The sequence below is a fragment of the Ambystoma mexicanum genome, chromosome 9 (genome assembly GCF_040938575.1).
Source record: "Ambystoma mexicanum isolate Mex_15411 chromosome 9, UKY_AmexF1_1, whole genome shotgun sequence".
In the NCBI taxonomy this organism is placed as follows: Eukaryota; Metazoa; Chordata; class Amphibia; order Caudata; family Ambystomatidae; genus Ambystoma; species Ambystoma mexicanum.
In genome coordinates, this window is record NC_090931.1 from 1,129,460,608 (window position 1) to 1,129,477,806 (window position 17,199).

At 48.7% G+C, this 17,199-nt stretch overlaps 1 protein-coding gene across 2 annotated transcripts in view; it reads left to right on the forward strand.

The window, feature by feature from the left end:
• Positions 1 to 17,199, forward strand: part of MMADHC (metabolism of cobalamin associated D) — a 193,663-nt gene that overhangs the window by 140,559 nt on the left and 35,905 nt on the right. For both annotated transcript variants that reach the window (XM_069616494.1, XM_069616495.1), the window contains exon 7: positions 4,749 to 4,835. In XM_069616494.1, coding sequence (XP_069472595.1) covers positions 4,749 to 4,835 — 87 coding nt within the window. The remainder of the gene's footprint in view (positions 1 to 4,748; positions 4,836 to 17,199) is intronic.

Consider the following 17,199-nt stretch of genomic DNA (forward strand, 5'->3'; position numbering starts at 1 on the left):
CAGTTTGGAATAGAATGTGCAGTTTGATAGCAGGACGATGGTTTAGGGAAGCAGGTATCGCAGCCTCATTGCCTCGACAGCAGAGACCGGCAGAAACTGGATGTTTCAGTAGCCTTGCCTCTGCGCCTTGACAAAGGTACTTGGCACAGGGGACCAGTTGGGGTTTGAAGCCCTAGAGATTTATAGCAGAGAGCTAGGTCTGGATCACAGGGTGTTGGCTTGTGTTGGTTAGCAGTAAGAAATAGATCTTGGGCGGGGTTTAGCGTAAGGTAAGCGGTGGACATGCAGGACTGGATCAATGTCCCTTTGTACATAAACCATTCATTACACACCTGTATACTTGGGCTCCCCTGTATAAACCTCCCCGGTCACCCAACCCTCTCGCCTGTTTTTAGTGTCCTCTATTTGGGGGCGGTACGTCACAAATAGCAAGGCATAGAAGATTCTGACACTCAAGGGCATGCGCTTAGCAATTGTATTCCGATACTCGAAGTGAAGGAAGAAAAGCAAAACGTAACAAAGTTGGGATGCTCTACTCAGCCCCTGTCTTTTGTATTCCTCAGAATACCAACCCCCAAAGATCCTCCCACATGTTGAGTGTCAGGAAGTCCCCCTCCCCTGGGCTTGTTATGTTAGCTGGGCTATGCCTCATTCGAGTTCTCCCGCAGTGTTGGCTGATTGCCTACAGAAATGGTATGCAGCTAAAAGGCAATTGAAAGTAAATCTAGACGAAACATCTGGCTGGAAGGACATTTGATATATGCTCTGTCAAAGGGCCTAATTGATTTAAAGAACGGGAGGGCTGGAGTCCTACCCAAAGTCTAGTTACAAAAACTCATGGGCCTCCACCCAGGGCTCTGTTTTGCCAGTCACATGTTTAAATTGTCCCTGCACACGTTTCATGATGGTGTGTCCTTTGTCATGGCTTGGGGACTACGTCTTGGCTATGGTCTGGTGTCTTAGCTGTGATCTTGGTTTTGATTCTGGCTTGGCCTTGATCTGTTTCTTGGTTCTGAGTTGTAGGATAATGCTGGTGGCCACACACCAGCTACCCCTGTAAGAACTGCATCGGACCACACTTGTCCTAGTGGTTGCATTGCAATCTCGATTCTTTGTCTTTGGTCTGTTGGATGTGTCAACAGCCTCAATACAGCGAGGTGGGCAAGACCTTTCTGGGACCTATCTTGCCTTGGATGTTTCTCTTCAGATAAGGTTATATATTCTAGCCCCACCTGCAACCTGGGTCTTTCAAATATTTATCAAGTCTTTTGCTTTTTTATTTGAGCTGATGGCCTCGCAACTTCACGTCATTTGCACTGCTTAATTTCCAGTGTATGAGCCCAAGTTTCAGCAGGCCTCTCTCTATCCTGTCCCTTCTAGCTTACCCTAAGCTGTGTCTCCACTGGCCTAGCCAACTGCTTTTCTCACTCACTATTTGCACCGACAATTCAACCACAATGTTCTACTTGAACAAACCGGGCGGGACCAGGTCACCGTCACTCTGCATGGAGGCGGTTTCAATCTGGCAATGGGCCCTTTCGCAAAGGGATCTGGATCAGAGCAGTTCATCTCCCGGGTACAGCAACGCGGAGGCGGGCAGGATGAGCGGGTTGGACTACAACGTGTACGAGTGGGAATTGCACATCAGATCCATGTCATGCCTCATCCAGATATGGGGCATCACGGATCTTGACATGTGTGCTTCCCCACAGAGCGCCAAATGCCTGGATTGTGTCCTCCCAGGAATTACTCATCTTTGATAATCAAGTCTGCTTGCAGCTTGCTTCGAAATTTCTTTTTCAAGTATCTGGTGCTGTGCAGCATTGAGTCGTGGCCCTCGACAGCCTCCGTCCTGTCCCCGGATGGATTTTTAAACTTGATCCAAGATGGCAAGGGGGCAATGTGCCAATTGTTACAATCTGGGCTAGATTCTGCGGATTCAGTTAGCAGAGTAATGGCAGCCAGCACAGTGTCAAGACGGTTTGCATGGGTCAGGAAGCCTGATGTACAGACACGCCTAACAGACATGCCTTTTGACGGGTGTCAGTTATTGGTGAAAAGGCTGATGATAGCTTGGAGAAGCTGCAAGCTTCAAAAGCAGCAGCAAAATCCCGAGGAGCGGCAATTCACCAGCCTGCACAACCTCAGGGTTCTGCGCATGCTTGGAGAGGGTGTTTCTTTTCGATTGTATTAATCTGTGTCAAGGGGAAGAGGCCATTTTTCTCAAATGGGCTAGATAATGGCTCCCTGTGGGTCCATAGGTAGAGGAGGAAGAACCTCCCTTTCAGCCTCAGCTGCCTTATCCTCCGCTGCAGCAGGGGCATGTTCAAGACCCCTCCCCCCTTGATTCCTTAGCACACAAAACTAGTGGGGATGGGGGAGGCTGTTTCAGCATCTCGAGATTTGGCGGGCATTACCTTGGATGTTTGGGCACTTCAAACACTGGCCCGCGGCTATTGCCTCCCATTTCTGAGAAAACCTCCAGATTACCCCCTCAAGAGGCCATTCTATGTCCGTCCCAGATCTGCTCCTGCAAAAGGAAATTCTTGTCCTGTTGACGAAAGATGTGATCGAATTAGTACCTGCAGCAGAGGGCACCCAGGCATACAAGGCCTCCATTGCTCAGTAGAAGGTCCTGACCATATTGAAGGCCTACGCGGCTACTGTTAAAAAGGTGCCTCCGGGTATCCATGTCCATGCGGTAAAGGCCAAAGCGACTGCAGTATCTTTTCCAAGGCACGCCCCCTAGGAGGTAATCGGCGAGGTGGTGACTTGGGCCACGCTGTCCTTGTTCTGCAGACACTACTCTCTGGACACCAGTTCCAGGAGGGATGCAGAGTTTGGACAGCCGGTTCTCAGGAACCTTGTATCGAGCTAAATTGTCAGCTCCATCCAGTTCTCTTGTTTAGATGGAAAAAATCACACTGATGGTGGAAACGGGACAGGACATATGAGTAATAATAGCTACTCACTGTAGTGACTAGGGTACTCGTAGTCCTAAGTCCCCTTTACCCCATACGTCCCACCCACCTTCCCCTGCAAGTATACCCAGAGCTAAAATAACAGCATAGCCAGGTTTACCTGCGTCCGAAGTGTCAAAAGGGGACCGAGGTGAGGCGCTGATGGGGCGGGCTAGTTGGAGGTCCGATGTCCAGGGCTGCGCGCCTTACTAAATTTAAAGGGGAAGCTCACCGCTACAGTCCACAGCCTAGGGACACCCACAAGGGTGGAGGAAAGGGGACTTGGGACTATGAGTACTCTAGTCACTACGGTGAGTAACTTTTAATTACACACTGTTGCAAGTTCAAAGGCCACTTTGAGAAGTGCACTGTTGGGATTCCACAGAAGAATCGATTGAGACACTGTTGCACGTTTTCAATTTCCTAGTGAGAAACAGGACGCATTGAATCTGATGAGAAACTAGTTTCTAGATACAGGCTAGGAAATGGTGCACCCCCTGAGAATGAGCTCCAGAGACATTGACAGTATGAAATTGTGTACCATGGGAAACGTAGTGAAAATAAATTGTGCATCTTGGAAATCCTATTGAAAAACGACGGTAACGGATAATAAGAAATTGCAAAACTTGAGATTTGCAGAGTAGGACAATTACTGATTCATTCAGAGAGCCTGTAGGGGGCAGATTTAAACAAACTGACATGACCAGGCACCCAAGCCCTTCTATAGTGAGCAGAAACACCCTGGCAAACCTTGTTATTGTAAAAGATCCTTGATGTGCAAGCTGCATTCAGAGTATCATTGTGAGGCGCTCTCCACACTTTTTTGTTCTTTGTGCACTTCTAGTGCTGTTTGTTGATATGGAAAGCTTCTAGTCTCTGTCTCAAGCTTGTATTGTGAAAGATGGTTTCAAGTGTTTCAGCCCACAGTCTAACACAGTGCTGCTCTTCACTTTCTCATATAGAATACTGAGCACATTTTTTAAAAAGCCAGGCTTCATGTCTGAAATGTTCAAATCTATTGGCACAAACTTCCGATGATGAAGGATGAAATAAAATGTAACTTCCTTCATTATTATAATTTTAACAGTATTTTTAACACAGTATTACCACTTTGATATGGTTTGCTTTTTTTTACTTTTGACATTCTGACGCATCCAGTACTGTTTTTGTTGTTCTATTCAACTTCCTGCCATAAACGGGTTAAGTGCTTTTTCGCGTTCCAGGTGAAAAGATCTTTTTATAAAGATCTGTTCACCAAAATAATTTAGAACGACCGCTCTGTGACCGCACGGAGCGGTCTTTCTAAATCGAGCTGTCACAACCCCTCCAACGCACACGAGGGGCTAACAGGCACTTAAGGACCCATAAGCGGCTGCGACAGTGAACAGGTGTGTCTGTTTGTGTGTGCTGCGTTTTTTTTGTTTGTTTAATTTTGGGGAGTGGGGGGGCTGCTGATGGAGGCGGGTTCTGGGGGTGAAACTCCCTGATCTTTAACAAATTTCGTCGTGGCGGGGTGGGGGAGGATGCGGGTGGGGGGGGGGCAATGTCGGTTTTCGCTTTTTGTAGGCTACCCAAAATCGGCAGAAAAAAACTGTCTTTTTGTTGGGCGACCTACGAAAAGTGAAATGATCACATAGAACCCTTTTTCCTACCACAATCTAGATCTGTAATTCACTTGTTGGGGAATGTGGAAACGCACGTGTTCTTAATTTACAATGTACTTCTGTATTGCTTACATAAATGTGCTATTTCATTCATTTAAATTAAAATGTATTTTTCCTTATTTAGTTCATTAATGGTGCCAAAGAAATCTGCTATGCTTTGCGTGGTGAGGGCTACTGGGCTGACTTCATTGATCCATCCTCCGGTTTAGCAGTAAGTGACCATGTTTTGTTGCTTAGTATTCCTGTTGACTACAGTTCACTGTAAATTAGCTCACAGAACTAACTGTTCTGTTCATAATTGTGCTCTATATTTTTTCTCATTCACTCAATGGATCTATGATATGATAGATTATTTATATAGCGCCTATACACAATGTGTTTCAAAGCGCTTCAAGCCAAGGGAGGGAACAAGGGAAAAAACAATGACATTCTTACAGGCCATGAACAGTAAGGATGTGAAATTAACTATCGTACTCGGCCTGACGACATTTCAGATAGTGCAAGAGCTAAAACATAGATATGGAAGGGAGGGGGACAGTGAGAAGGAAATGGAAACAGACAGGCGACTTCTGTACTAGGCCTGACGACATTTCTGGTAGAGCCAAAAAAAAACAAGAAGTGAGGGAGAGGGGTGCAGAAAGGTAGGGGAGGAACAAAACAAGCGACTATCATATTAGGCCTGACGACATTTCAGATAGTGCCGGAGGGGGTTGGGGAGGAAAAAACCAGTAAGGGGAGGGAGGAGGAGACAGACGAGGTTGCTATCATACTTGGTCTAGGGACAATTCTGATGGAGTAAGTGCATAGAAGAATGTAAGGGGAGGAGATAGGAAAAGGGAGAAGGGAAAGGAGGAGAGAGTTAGCAGTCAAAAGAGTGGAGAAGCAAGAGGGGAGAGTGAATACAATTGCAGAAGTCAGTAGTAACACATAATGTTGCAAGCCAGGATACAAGATGAAGATGGGAACAGCATGATTCAGGGCCACCATGAGTACAAGATGCAAAAGAAGTTCAGCATGAGAGTTGAGAAAGGGTGACGCACCATGAAAGAATGAAGTCCATAAAAGTCAAATCCAGCATTGTCCACAAGACGGTGATGGTGAAACCAGAATGTATGAGGACAGACTCCTGCAGAAATAGGCTTGAGTGGGGTGTGGGGGGAGCAGGGTAGAAGAATCAAGCAAAATATCTTAATAGTATAGCACACTCTGTGTGAATTTGAAATAACAGATGGAAAGGGGCTTCTCGGGAAAACTCGTTATCTGAAATAAATGTTCCTTGTGCAATATTATTGTCTCTTCGCTCAAAGGCTTGTAAACGCTTTCTGATATCGATCATGATCCTGGACAAGTTAAAGCATGTTTCTCTTTTTTCCTGCTCTCCTCCTCTTTCACAACTAGTCTAGACTGCATATGCACGTGGGTCTGAGAAAGCGGACTCAAATAAAGCTGTCTTTTTTAGATGGCTTTTGTTTGACAGTTACCCCTTTGCTACTCTACCCATGCATCACCAGTCACAGCACTGGGTTCTTGTTTTGCTTGAGAGGTGGGGCCTCAAAAGCCTCTGCGGTAAAGACATGACTGTTGGCTCTTTCACTTTCATACATAGGGATTTTTAACAACCCATGGTAATTTTAAACTAGAAACTGCTGTGCCCAAGTTATTGTTGGTCCTGTGGACCATGCATGGGATCTTGAAAAACACAACGTATTCCACCACCAGCCAATTCAAGGAGAGGAGTCAGTCTTGATGTGATCAAGAGGCATGTGGTGGTAGAGGGTTAGGGCTGCAGTATTGTGTACACGTTTCAAACCGTGTATGGCATATTTTGGGTTTCCCAGGTAAGCACTGTTGGCGTAATCCAGGTGCAACATCCCAAGCTTAAGCACTGTCTGAACTTGCAATGTCAAAATGGGGATGATATGAAGAAGCATGCTGTGATTTAAAGACCTTTCTTCACCGCAGCAGAGAGCTGCGTCATCAGAGATCTATCCTTGTCTGAGTCTCCACATTTTTTTACGCTATCCAGTGAAAAGGTTGCCAACAAAAATGTCTGTAAAATATTGTGGTGAAAATACCTCTGCAGTGGAAGTCTCCCAGCAAAACATCAAAAAATGCAGCTGAAAACTAGCCAAAAATGCAGTGCTGCTAGACGTTAAGAGTCTGGAATGAAAGACGGACGCACGTTTGCTATGTTTTTGGTTATAGACTTATTGAAAATAAAGGCCTCTCTGACCCTGTTCTAAGAGGATTTTCCCTACCGAAACAAAAACAAATGATCTGTCTGTGTCAGGGTATCAAAACCAAAACATTCCTGTGTTCAAAGTTATATACCCTCATACTACAAACTTAACTCTAAGGTGAAAAGGGGAGTTGTCTTTAACCTTAAGTGGTTAGCACAAGTGTTCGTAAAGGAAAAGGATGTGTGAACAAAAGTTTCTCAAGGATGAAGTTCTTGGTTCCATAGGGTAGTTCCCTTCCCCTGGACTTTTCTTTACTCCTTGAGGTTTTTCATATAAAACTGTTCTTTGGGCCTCTCTTGGCCAAGCACAACACTTGCACAACAACTGTTTGATTTCTTTCTTGTTTAACGCAATCTTCTTCAATTGCCTGGCATACTCCCCTGCCAGGACTTCTGCTTCACAAACTTGAGATTGCCTGATGTACTCTTATACCAGGACTTCTAATGTCCACAGACTTGTGACTGCCCGGTAGATTCCCCTGCCTGGACCTCTGCTTATTGAGGTTTTCCACCTGCTCCAAAAGCTGCTTTTATATTATATTGGCTTATGTATCTGCTTGATATATTGACTTCTTTCTGCTTTTTTCGTATTGGCACTGTCTGCATTTACACATTAGCAAAGGGTTTATTTGCGACTCAAGTTCTCTTTTTTTTTTTTTTTATATATATGTCAATTTCTCCAGCATGGGGTCTGGCATGGATTCACATGCTTGTGTATATTCCCCGTCGTCAGGCTGGGAATCCTCGGTAAAGAAAAAATCAGTATCAGTTTCGTTTCTGATCTATCTTTCTTAGTAGTAACCAATCACTGATCTCTGGGTCATACTGCCCCCAGCCAATGACTGCCCTCTCCCTAAGCCCCTCCCCTGGCAGCCATCCTCAGATTTTTACTGCACGTTCAAGTGTGGGAGTCCTCGTGCTTTAGCTCTCGAGCTTTTACTGCGTTTTTGCGCTTTTTCAAGAGATTTTCTCATTTTTTCGGTTTAATCGAGCCTCGAGCTCCACCGTTTCCACTTCCGATAACGGGGACCCATTTCGGAATTCTTCTACGCCCCTCAAGGGTGAAGTTTTTGTCGAGTTACGCTTCTCGGAGGTTCCAGAAGATCTAAGGCCTACCTCAACGGCATGGCCCAGGACTGTTCAGGAGCTGCCCGGGATGCGGATTGCAAATTGTTTTCAAGGAGGACGAGCATTCGAGATGTCTCTACTGCCTTCAAGACGCACGTGGAGAAGGACTGTGTGTTCTGCAAGAACCTGTCGGAACGGACCAAGCAAGATCGTCGTTCCTGCCTCGCCACCTGGCTGGAGAAGGGCACAGCAGGTGAGAAGGTGAAGAAAAAGTCTGAGCGGTCTTCTAAGTCCTGTGAGGGCGCCCCGGCGACGGGGGCCCAACAGAAGGCCAAGCACCGCGAGTCCGCGGGGACCGGGAACGCCAAAAGGTCGGGATCTTCGGCTGCCAAGCAGGGCGCGACTTCCCCGGCACGATCAACCACCAGCCAGCGCTCTGGTTCGGGGAAGAGGAAGTCAGAGAACCCGTGTAAGCTTCTGGAGAGGCCCCGGTCGATCTCGAAGGGAGCCGAGGGGGGAGCGAGGCGATGACCCTCCCCCCACCAAAGCAAAGGCCCAGGACGCACCTAAGGTGGTGAGGGCCTTGATCCACCCAGCAAAGGCCGCTATCTAGGTTGTCGAAGCCGGCAGAGACTACGCCAGTGGAGGCGGCCTTGGGGCCCAGAGTTTCCCTGCCACAGCAGAGGGAATCCTATTTCCAGCCCATCGTTAAGACCCCCGTGAAGACCCTGGTGGAAAAAGAGGGGGGGGGCGCGGTGACCATTACGGACTTGGATTCAGCCTCCGAGGAGGATCTGGTGGAAACCGTGAAAGGCCTCAACGAGAGGTTCGAGAAGGTTTGATCCCAGGGGATGGTTCCTGCTGATGTAATCGAAGATAGCAACGATGGCGACGACGAGGGCCCAGTGGAGCAGCCATCCCGCCTGTCGCAGCCATTGCCCGAGCCCCAGGATAGCTCGGCGGCCATTTTGTTGACGATCCAATCCTTATCTACTGAGATAAGGACGAGGTTACCACGGACCCCGACGGAGGATCCCGAACCAGGACCGTCGGGAAGCCCTCCAAACACGCGGAGGAGAGTCCACCCCGCACCGCCCCCGCACCGCCCTTCGTGCCCACGAGGCCTGTGGACCCCTCATCCCCCTCGCCGGACCCTCGGTATGATACGGCGACGGATACAGCGGCGGGGACGGACGACGACGGTGGCGATGATACAACGGACATTCCTTGATACAACGGACATTCCTTCATCCCCCCCCCCCCCTCGGGCCTCTCCGCCCGACGAAATTGGCTCTTTCCACGCCATGATAGCCAGGGCATCCAAGCTCTTCCAGCTCTGCCCTGAGGAACAGAAAAAGGCGGCAGCGCCCAAGAAGAAAGCGGCAGGGCGGCGGCTTCAACTTCCACTTCCCCGCCAGACAGCGTGGGCAAGAAGTTGGACTCCATGGGACGACGAGTCATCTCTTCGGCGGCGACGACGATTAAGGCAGCCAATGCCTTAGCGATTGTGGCCCGTTACAACAGGGAGCTTTGGTTCAAGATAGCTCCCCTTCTAGATTTCCTAACGGACGACAAGAGGGCGGAGGACCTACAGATTCTGCAGGAAGGTGAGGTGGAGTCGGATCACGCCATAACGGTGGCAACGGACATTGCCGATACCGGATTTTGCCAGCTGGGCAACGGGGTTTGCCTTCGACGACGAGGATGGCTCAAGGCGACGGACTTTCGCCAGGACGTCCAGACCAGAGTCTTGGACATGCCGTTCGACGGCAACAACCTGTTTGGGAAGACGGTGGATGAGTCCCTCCAGGCCATCAAGACCGACACAGAGACAACCCGAGCCCTAGGAGTCCTTCAGCAATGGCAGCCCTTTCGAAGCTCCGGAGGCAGACAGGGAGCCTCCAAGGGATCCATCGGTGGCTCTTCTACGTACCGCCAGGCAGCCCGCTCCTTGTCCCAGGAGGCCTACAGAGGCCGCGGCAAGCAAGGAGGGTCTCGCCGCCGTCATCAAGGAGGCCAAAGCAGCAAGGCCTCTTCCAAGCAGGAATGAACCGGCCGTAGTGTCGGGTCCCCGCCGAAGCACCCCGGTGGGAGGCCGACTGACGAAGTTAGTCAGCGTGTGGGAGTCCATCTCCACCGACCGTTGGGTGCTGGACACCCTGGCCCGCAGACACTCGCTAGAATTTCAAAAGAAGTGTCCTCGCATTCCTCCCGTGGCCAGGAAGGAGAATCACGTCCCTCAACTGCTGTTGGAGGTAAGGGCGATGCTCACGAAAGGTGCCGTCGAGCTCGTCCCCAAGAGCCTTTGGGGCTCCGGAGTATACTCAAGGTACTTCGTCGTTAGAAAGAAGACAGGCGGTTGGCGCCCCATCCTGGACCTGCGTCGGTTAAACAAATACAGCAAGGCACAGAAATTCAGGATGGTCACCCTCCAGCACATGCTGGAACAGCTGGAGGAGGGCGACATCCTATCGTCGTTGGACCTGGAGGATGCTTACTTCCACATCCCCATTTTAAAAGGACACAAAGTTCCTCAGATTCGTAGTCCAGGGATGTCGCTACCAATTCAGAGCCCTGCCGTTCGGATTAAAGTCGGCACCCAGGGTGTTCACCAAGTGCCTCGCACCAGTGGCGGCGCGGCTGCGCCTGCAGGGGATCCACGTCTACCCCTACCTAGATGACTGGCTAATCCGAGCACGGTCAGGAGAACTCGACACAACGAGGACCGTCCGTCTGCTCACGGAACTGGGATTCGCCATCAACTACCCCAAATCCCACCTGGTTCCGTCGCAGGTGGCACTGTTTCTGGGAGCGAAGCTCGATACAGTGGAGCGATTGGCATCTCCGTCGTAAGAAAGGACAAAGGCCATTTTGGGCAAGGTGCAGCGCCTGCTAGCCACGGATGTGGCCACGGTGAGGTCCATCAAGTCCCTCCTTGGGATGATGTCCTCATGCATCTACCTTGTGCCCCTTTGCAGACCTTGGATGCGTCCGCTACAAGAGTTCCTCGACGCCCGCTGGATTCAAGCGGCGGGCAGCTTTGAAGACAGGATCCCGCTCGACGAGGAGTTCCGTCGGGCGATTCTATGGTGGGGTACCTGTGCGCACCTCACGGCAGGCACGGAGTTTCAGACCCCGGCGTATCAGGAGACTGTAAGAGGATTCAATTCAACACTACAGCGAAGTCAATGCCTAGTCTGGGATACTGAATGGAAACCCTTATTGATATATCTTTATGTCCAGTTCATGCGTTCTGGATGACTACCCCTATATAACACCCCTCTCTTGGAATCCCCCTGACCCCACTGAGCCAAGAAGTAGTTCTGTTTTGCAAGTTTAAAGGTTTATTTGAGAATTTAAACAATATATATATATATATATATATATATATATATATATATATATATATATATATATATATATATATATATATCACACTTTATTATAAATTAAAAATTGGATATCACACTTAATCTGAGCAGTAACCAATAATGGATAGTCTGGCACTAGCACACTTGTGAATAGGAACAGAAGAATAAGGTGGTAGAGAATACTTTATATAAGTTCAGATGGATGTAATGTTGAATGAAAATGCAATACAGAAAATACTCAATATGATTTCAACAAAACAATGTAATCACTTTTCTCTGGCAATCCCCTCCCCCCTTTATGCAATGCAAGGAAATGGAAGGAAAGCACACAGTTCTCAGAAATGCAATCAAATGTAATTCAGTTCACCCCAGCAAGCTTAGACTACAGAAGTTTGAAACACAGGCCCAAAATGCTTTTATATGTGCTGGCAATGAAGTGAAAAATATGCTAAAATGCTTTTAATTCCCTCTAGAGGTTCAGGTTGAGGATTAGTTGGTTTAATTTAGTTCAGGCTTACTTTAGCAATGTTCTAGGAATGATTGGCAGGTTGCAAACGACTTTCTAACAGTTCTAGCAAGAAGCTGCTGTTTTCACACGTGGAGGAATTTTCAAATCGCGGTTAAATTCGCCCGTGCGTTTTTCGCGATTGCGGCAAAAGTATCGGGGGTAGGAATGCTGTTCTAGGTTCGTTGATAAGCCAAGATTCCCAGCTTTCAGAGGAAAGTTACTGCAAGTCTCTAGGACAAACGGTCACGGAGATATGAGCGATTAAATAAAGGTAGTTTTTCGGATTTGGAATGTTAAAATTCAAAGTGACAAGTGACAGTTTTGCAAAATGACAAGGTACAACTTCTAGGAAACAGTTCTGGTTAGATTAAAATAGATTGAATTATATTATTTTAACTAAGAGATTGGTTCTGCACAGTTCTGCTAGGTACTCACAATATATTTAGAAATAGAATGGGGCTCGTCACGGATCTGGTCAGGTTTTAGACTGGACTCTGGTCTGGTCTCGGCACTTCACAGTGATGTGGGTCAGCTCTCTGGTTCTGCTAACAGTGGTCTGGGTCAGCTCTGCTCTCTCTGGGTACAGCACTGCTTCTGGATCTTTCTGCACAGCTTTCTCTGGAGATTGATGGATTTGAAGTCTGGATCTCTGGATGTGGTATGGTCCGGCAGCATGCTCCGCAGCAAATGGAATTGAATGTCCCTATCTGTCCCGACTGTCTGCTTTTATGTGTTTTGAAAATGGGTGTGTGTGCAGCATCACTAGGCTCTACCCCTCTCCACTTGTCATTGGCCACTTCATCCTCTTCCCCTTGATTGGGGGAATGAAATGAAGTGTCATCATGATGAGGTCTGTTTATGGTACAGAGAACCCACCCCTGTCAAATTACACACAATCTATATTTTGACCCAAAAGACATATTTGCACAGGTACACATTTGTCTAAAATTACATGCACCCATCACATATCACAGGAGGTATACCCTGTCCAAATCTGCTCTTCCTGGGAGCTTGCATTCAGAAATGGCGACATTTGCACTTTTTAACTGGTTTCGCAATATCGGACATTACCCCAAATTTACACACATGTGCGCAAGGAGTATGGACATTAATTGATGAAGTGTCAGATTTTTAACATGCATACATTTTAAGTAATACCCTCTTAACTGCTAGCTTGCCCCCAGATCATGCCACCGGTTCTAAAAACCTCTTAAAATGTGGGCAGAAAAATCACAAGAATTATGGTATCATTCAAATAATTTTCACAAGTCCGCTCTATGAATGATCCATCTTTTTCTAAAACCATATTCTGGCTACAGGGGTGTGGTTTCCCCCCAGCACAAGGTTGAATTTCTGGTTTTTTCCAGTTCTGCCAAGCCAGCTTGCTCTCACAGGCAGTGCTCCTCCCCTTTACTTCCAGGAGGAAGCCACTTTTACGGCCCCCATAATAAAACATTTGCCTGAGTCAGGACAGGGCTTTGTTCAATTTCCTGCAGAGCCCAGGTAATTCAATCAGGGAAGTGTCATATCCCTTTTGGTGGGAGCAGCAAAAGGCAGATAGGCCTGGGAACACAGCTGTTGTGCAAGTCTCATCTCCTGTCGGGGGTAGCTGGTGGGCAGAATTCAGTTCCTTAAGCCAGGCCCCAGCTAATGTCACTTTTAGTTACCCAGTTTTCTGCATTCAAATAAACTAACCATTTTTTACATATGCAGCTAAAATGCTGATTCTAAGTTTAAAACTATGACATTTAAACAATTGCAACCTATGTGACACTCAAAAGTAGGTCACTCATTTCTTTTAAACATTTAGATTTTTAGTGTCTTTCAGTCCAAATTTACTTAAACTGCTGAAATCCACAGCTCAGCCAGTCTTGTTATAAACCTTCAAGTCACTTCAGAATATAACTTTACATTGTATCCACCCCTCAGTAAGTCTTTCTTTGGCATGCTTTGGGTTCATTTATTCAGTTTTACAAAAAAAAAAAAATCTGGTGTTTTAAAACGCCGGCTTTCTGATAGTGGTGCGTACTGGTAATGCACCCATTTTTGGGATTTAAGAAAATGAATTCCCCACAATTCTAGGTTGCTTTTGGCAATCAGCATTGCCATTCCCAATGGTTTCAGACTACGGTGTGGGTAGTCCAATGGTGGTTTTAGGCAGTGTCCTTCTGTTCCCATAACATCGGCAAAAATGGGTGGCAGCCTATTCTTCATGCATTCCCTGGGCATTTTCTGGGAAGCTCTGGCCATCATGATGTTTTTAATGCCAGTACTGCACAGTTTTTGAGGTAGGGCTCGGATGCATGGGTAAAAACATCCCACAAGACGGTGAAGATGGACGCCTCCCTGGAGGGGTAGGGGGCCCACACCGGAGATCTCCACGCAAGAGGCCTGGGGCTCCCGGAGGAGAGGTCTCTCCACATCAACATCCTGGAGCTACGAGCCGTGTTCTGGGCGCTCAAATCGTTCCTACCGTCCCTCAAGGACAAAGTGGTGAGGATCTTCACCGACAACACCACCACGATGTTCTACATCCGGAAGCAGGGAGGCACCAGATCCCCAGCCCTATCCAAGGAGGCCCACGATCTGTGGCACTGGGCAGACGGCCAGGGGATGTTTCTGGTTCCCTTCCACCTGGCAGGAATAAAAAACACCATCGCCGACTCAACTCAGCAGGGAGCTGCGCTCGTGTCACGAGTGGGAACTACGCCAGGACCAGGTGGATCGGCTCTTTCAACGATGGGGCAAACCCCAGATCGAACTGTTCACGACGGCGACAAACTCCAAGTGCCAGAGGTTCGCTAGCAGGTTCACACAGCCGAGGAGCATGGGCGATGCTTTCCCGTTCCCTTGGGACGGCCTGTTCCTGTACGCGTTCCCTCCGTTGCCGTTGCTGCTCCGTCTAATCAACCAGCTGAAGAGGTCCAGGTGCAGAATGATCCTCGTCGCACCGGCGTGGCCGAGACAGATCTACTTCTCGGACCTTCTGGACTTGTCAGCGTCCCCACCTATCAAGCTGGCGACGGACGCAGATCTTCTCTCCAGAGAAGGAGGCGCCATTCTTCATCACGACCCAGAGTCGCTGAACTTGCAGGCTTGGCTCCTGCAGCACTAGAGTTTGGAGGATACGATATCCCGGCTGACTGCAGAGAGGTTCTTGCAAAAGACAGGGCGTCCTCAAGTGCTATGGACATAAGTGGAAGAGGTTCTCTGTCTGGTGCCGTGCACAGAAGATTAACCCTCTGCGGGTTACGGCCCCTCAAGTATTGCCGTACCTACTGTCGCTGGCAAAAGCTGGACTGGCTCACGCCTCCATCAAGATACATCTGGCTGCCATCTCCCGATACACCAGAACTACAGGACGGGCGTCCTTGTGGTCTCATCGCCTGGTCAAGGAATTTATGAAGGGACTATTCCGATTGTTCCCGCCGGTGAAGGCCCCTGCCCCGGCGTGGGAGCTCAACATGGTGCTGACCAGGCTCATGGGGGCCCCGTTCGAGCCTTTGCATTCGGCGCTGTTGAAGTTCCTGTCGTGGAAGACAGCATTTCTCGTAGCCATCACCTCCGCACGAGTGGGTGAGATCCTTGCCCTATCTTGCAAGCCTCCATACTTGACTTTTCACGACACAAGGGTGGTGCTGAGGACGCACCCCTCCTTTATGCCCAAGGTGCCGTCGGACTTCCACCTCAACGAGCCCTTGGTTTTGCCAGTTTTCTTCCCGTTGCCTTCGTCGCAGGCCGAGAGGACTCTGCACTCGCTGGACGTAGCTAGAGCGCTGAAGTTCTACGTGGACCGCACGAAGAGTTTTCGGAAGACATCACAGCTGTTTGTGAACTTTGGACCTGTGAATCAAGGGAAGGCTCTCTCGAAGGCTTCCGTTTCCAGATGGCTCTCCGGCTGCATCATGCACTGTCACCGGTTGGCAAACCGACCGCTGCCCGGCCGTCCGAGAACCCATTCGACCAGAGCGATCGCTGCTACCACAGCGTTCCTGTCTGGTGTGCCCCTGCTGGACATCTGCAGGGCTGCTACGTGGAGGTCGATGCTCACCTTCACAAGATTCTACTGCGTCGATCAGGACTCCAGGGAGGAGTCCAGGGTCGGCCAAGCAGTGCTGCGCAACCTGTTCGCTTAAGGTGAGCCTGGTGAGGAGGTAAGAGATGCTTAATGTTGAGTTGTTGTATTGCTTAATGTTGAGCCTGTTGCCACCTCCCGTGGTTGTGCATGTGTATACTGCTATGTATTCTTATATTCATGAGCATGTGAATCCATGCCAGACCCCATGCTGGAGAAGGAACAAGTTACTTACCTGTAACTGTTGTTCTCCAGCATGGGTCTGGCATGGATTCACATGCAAACCCTCCCTCCTTCCCCTCTGCGGCTCTTCACTTGGTCATACTGCCACTTTACGTGCTACCAAATCTGAGGATGGCTGCCAGGGGAGGGGCTTAGGGAGAGGGCAGTCATTGGCTGGGGGCAGTATGACCCAGAGATCAGTGATTGGTTACTACTAAGAAAGACAGATCAGAAACGAAACTGATACTGATTTTTTCTTTACCGAGGATTCCTAGCCTGACGACGGGGAATATTCATGAGCATGTGAATCCATGCCAGACCTATGCTGGAGAACAACAGTTACAGGTAAGTAACTTGTTCCTTCTCTGCTCTTTCTCAAGTTAGTAACTTTCAATTATTCACCCTCTGCGTGTTTGCCGATATGCCACAGTGTCCCCGTTGCTCTCGGGAGGAATCACTGGTCTTTTTAGGCATTGGTATCTTCTTTTACGGTCGGCTGGGAAAGGACTCCCTTCCGCTTCCCTCTGTCTGCTTTCCTTCACTCGCCGGTCCTCTGCGGCTTTCACTTGACACGCCTGCAGTTTTCTCGGCTTAGGTAAGCGGAATACTGCTTTTCACCTTCTGCGAGCGCCAAGCAGTTCTTCACCGGCTCTTGACGTCCTTGCAGCGTCCCTTGGCTCAGCATTTCCTTCGTCCTCCGGTGGTGCATCACCTGGCTCCACAACCCTGGTTCTGGCTTCTCGACCATCCGCTCAGAGGTGGGATTCCCGCTCACCAGAGCAGCTGCCTTACATTCAATCAGATTGTGTTTTTAGGGGTAAGTTAGGGGTACAACTTCTTCTGTTGGCGACCTTATTACTATTCCTTCGGGCCGTGTCGCGTCAGTGAGTTGATTGGTGGAGGAACCAGTACCCCAGTTGATTGGTGGAGGAACCAGTACCCCTGCCTCCTTGGTTACTGAAGAAAAGAATAATTCACCACACATTGAGTGCGCCACACACAGGATCCAGTTTAGTTTTCAAGTGGTTTGTATTATAGATCAATCAAAGAAAAAACGTACAAATTATATGAATGTAATGCCCTCTAGTTGAC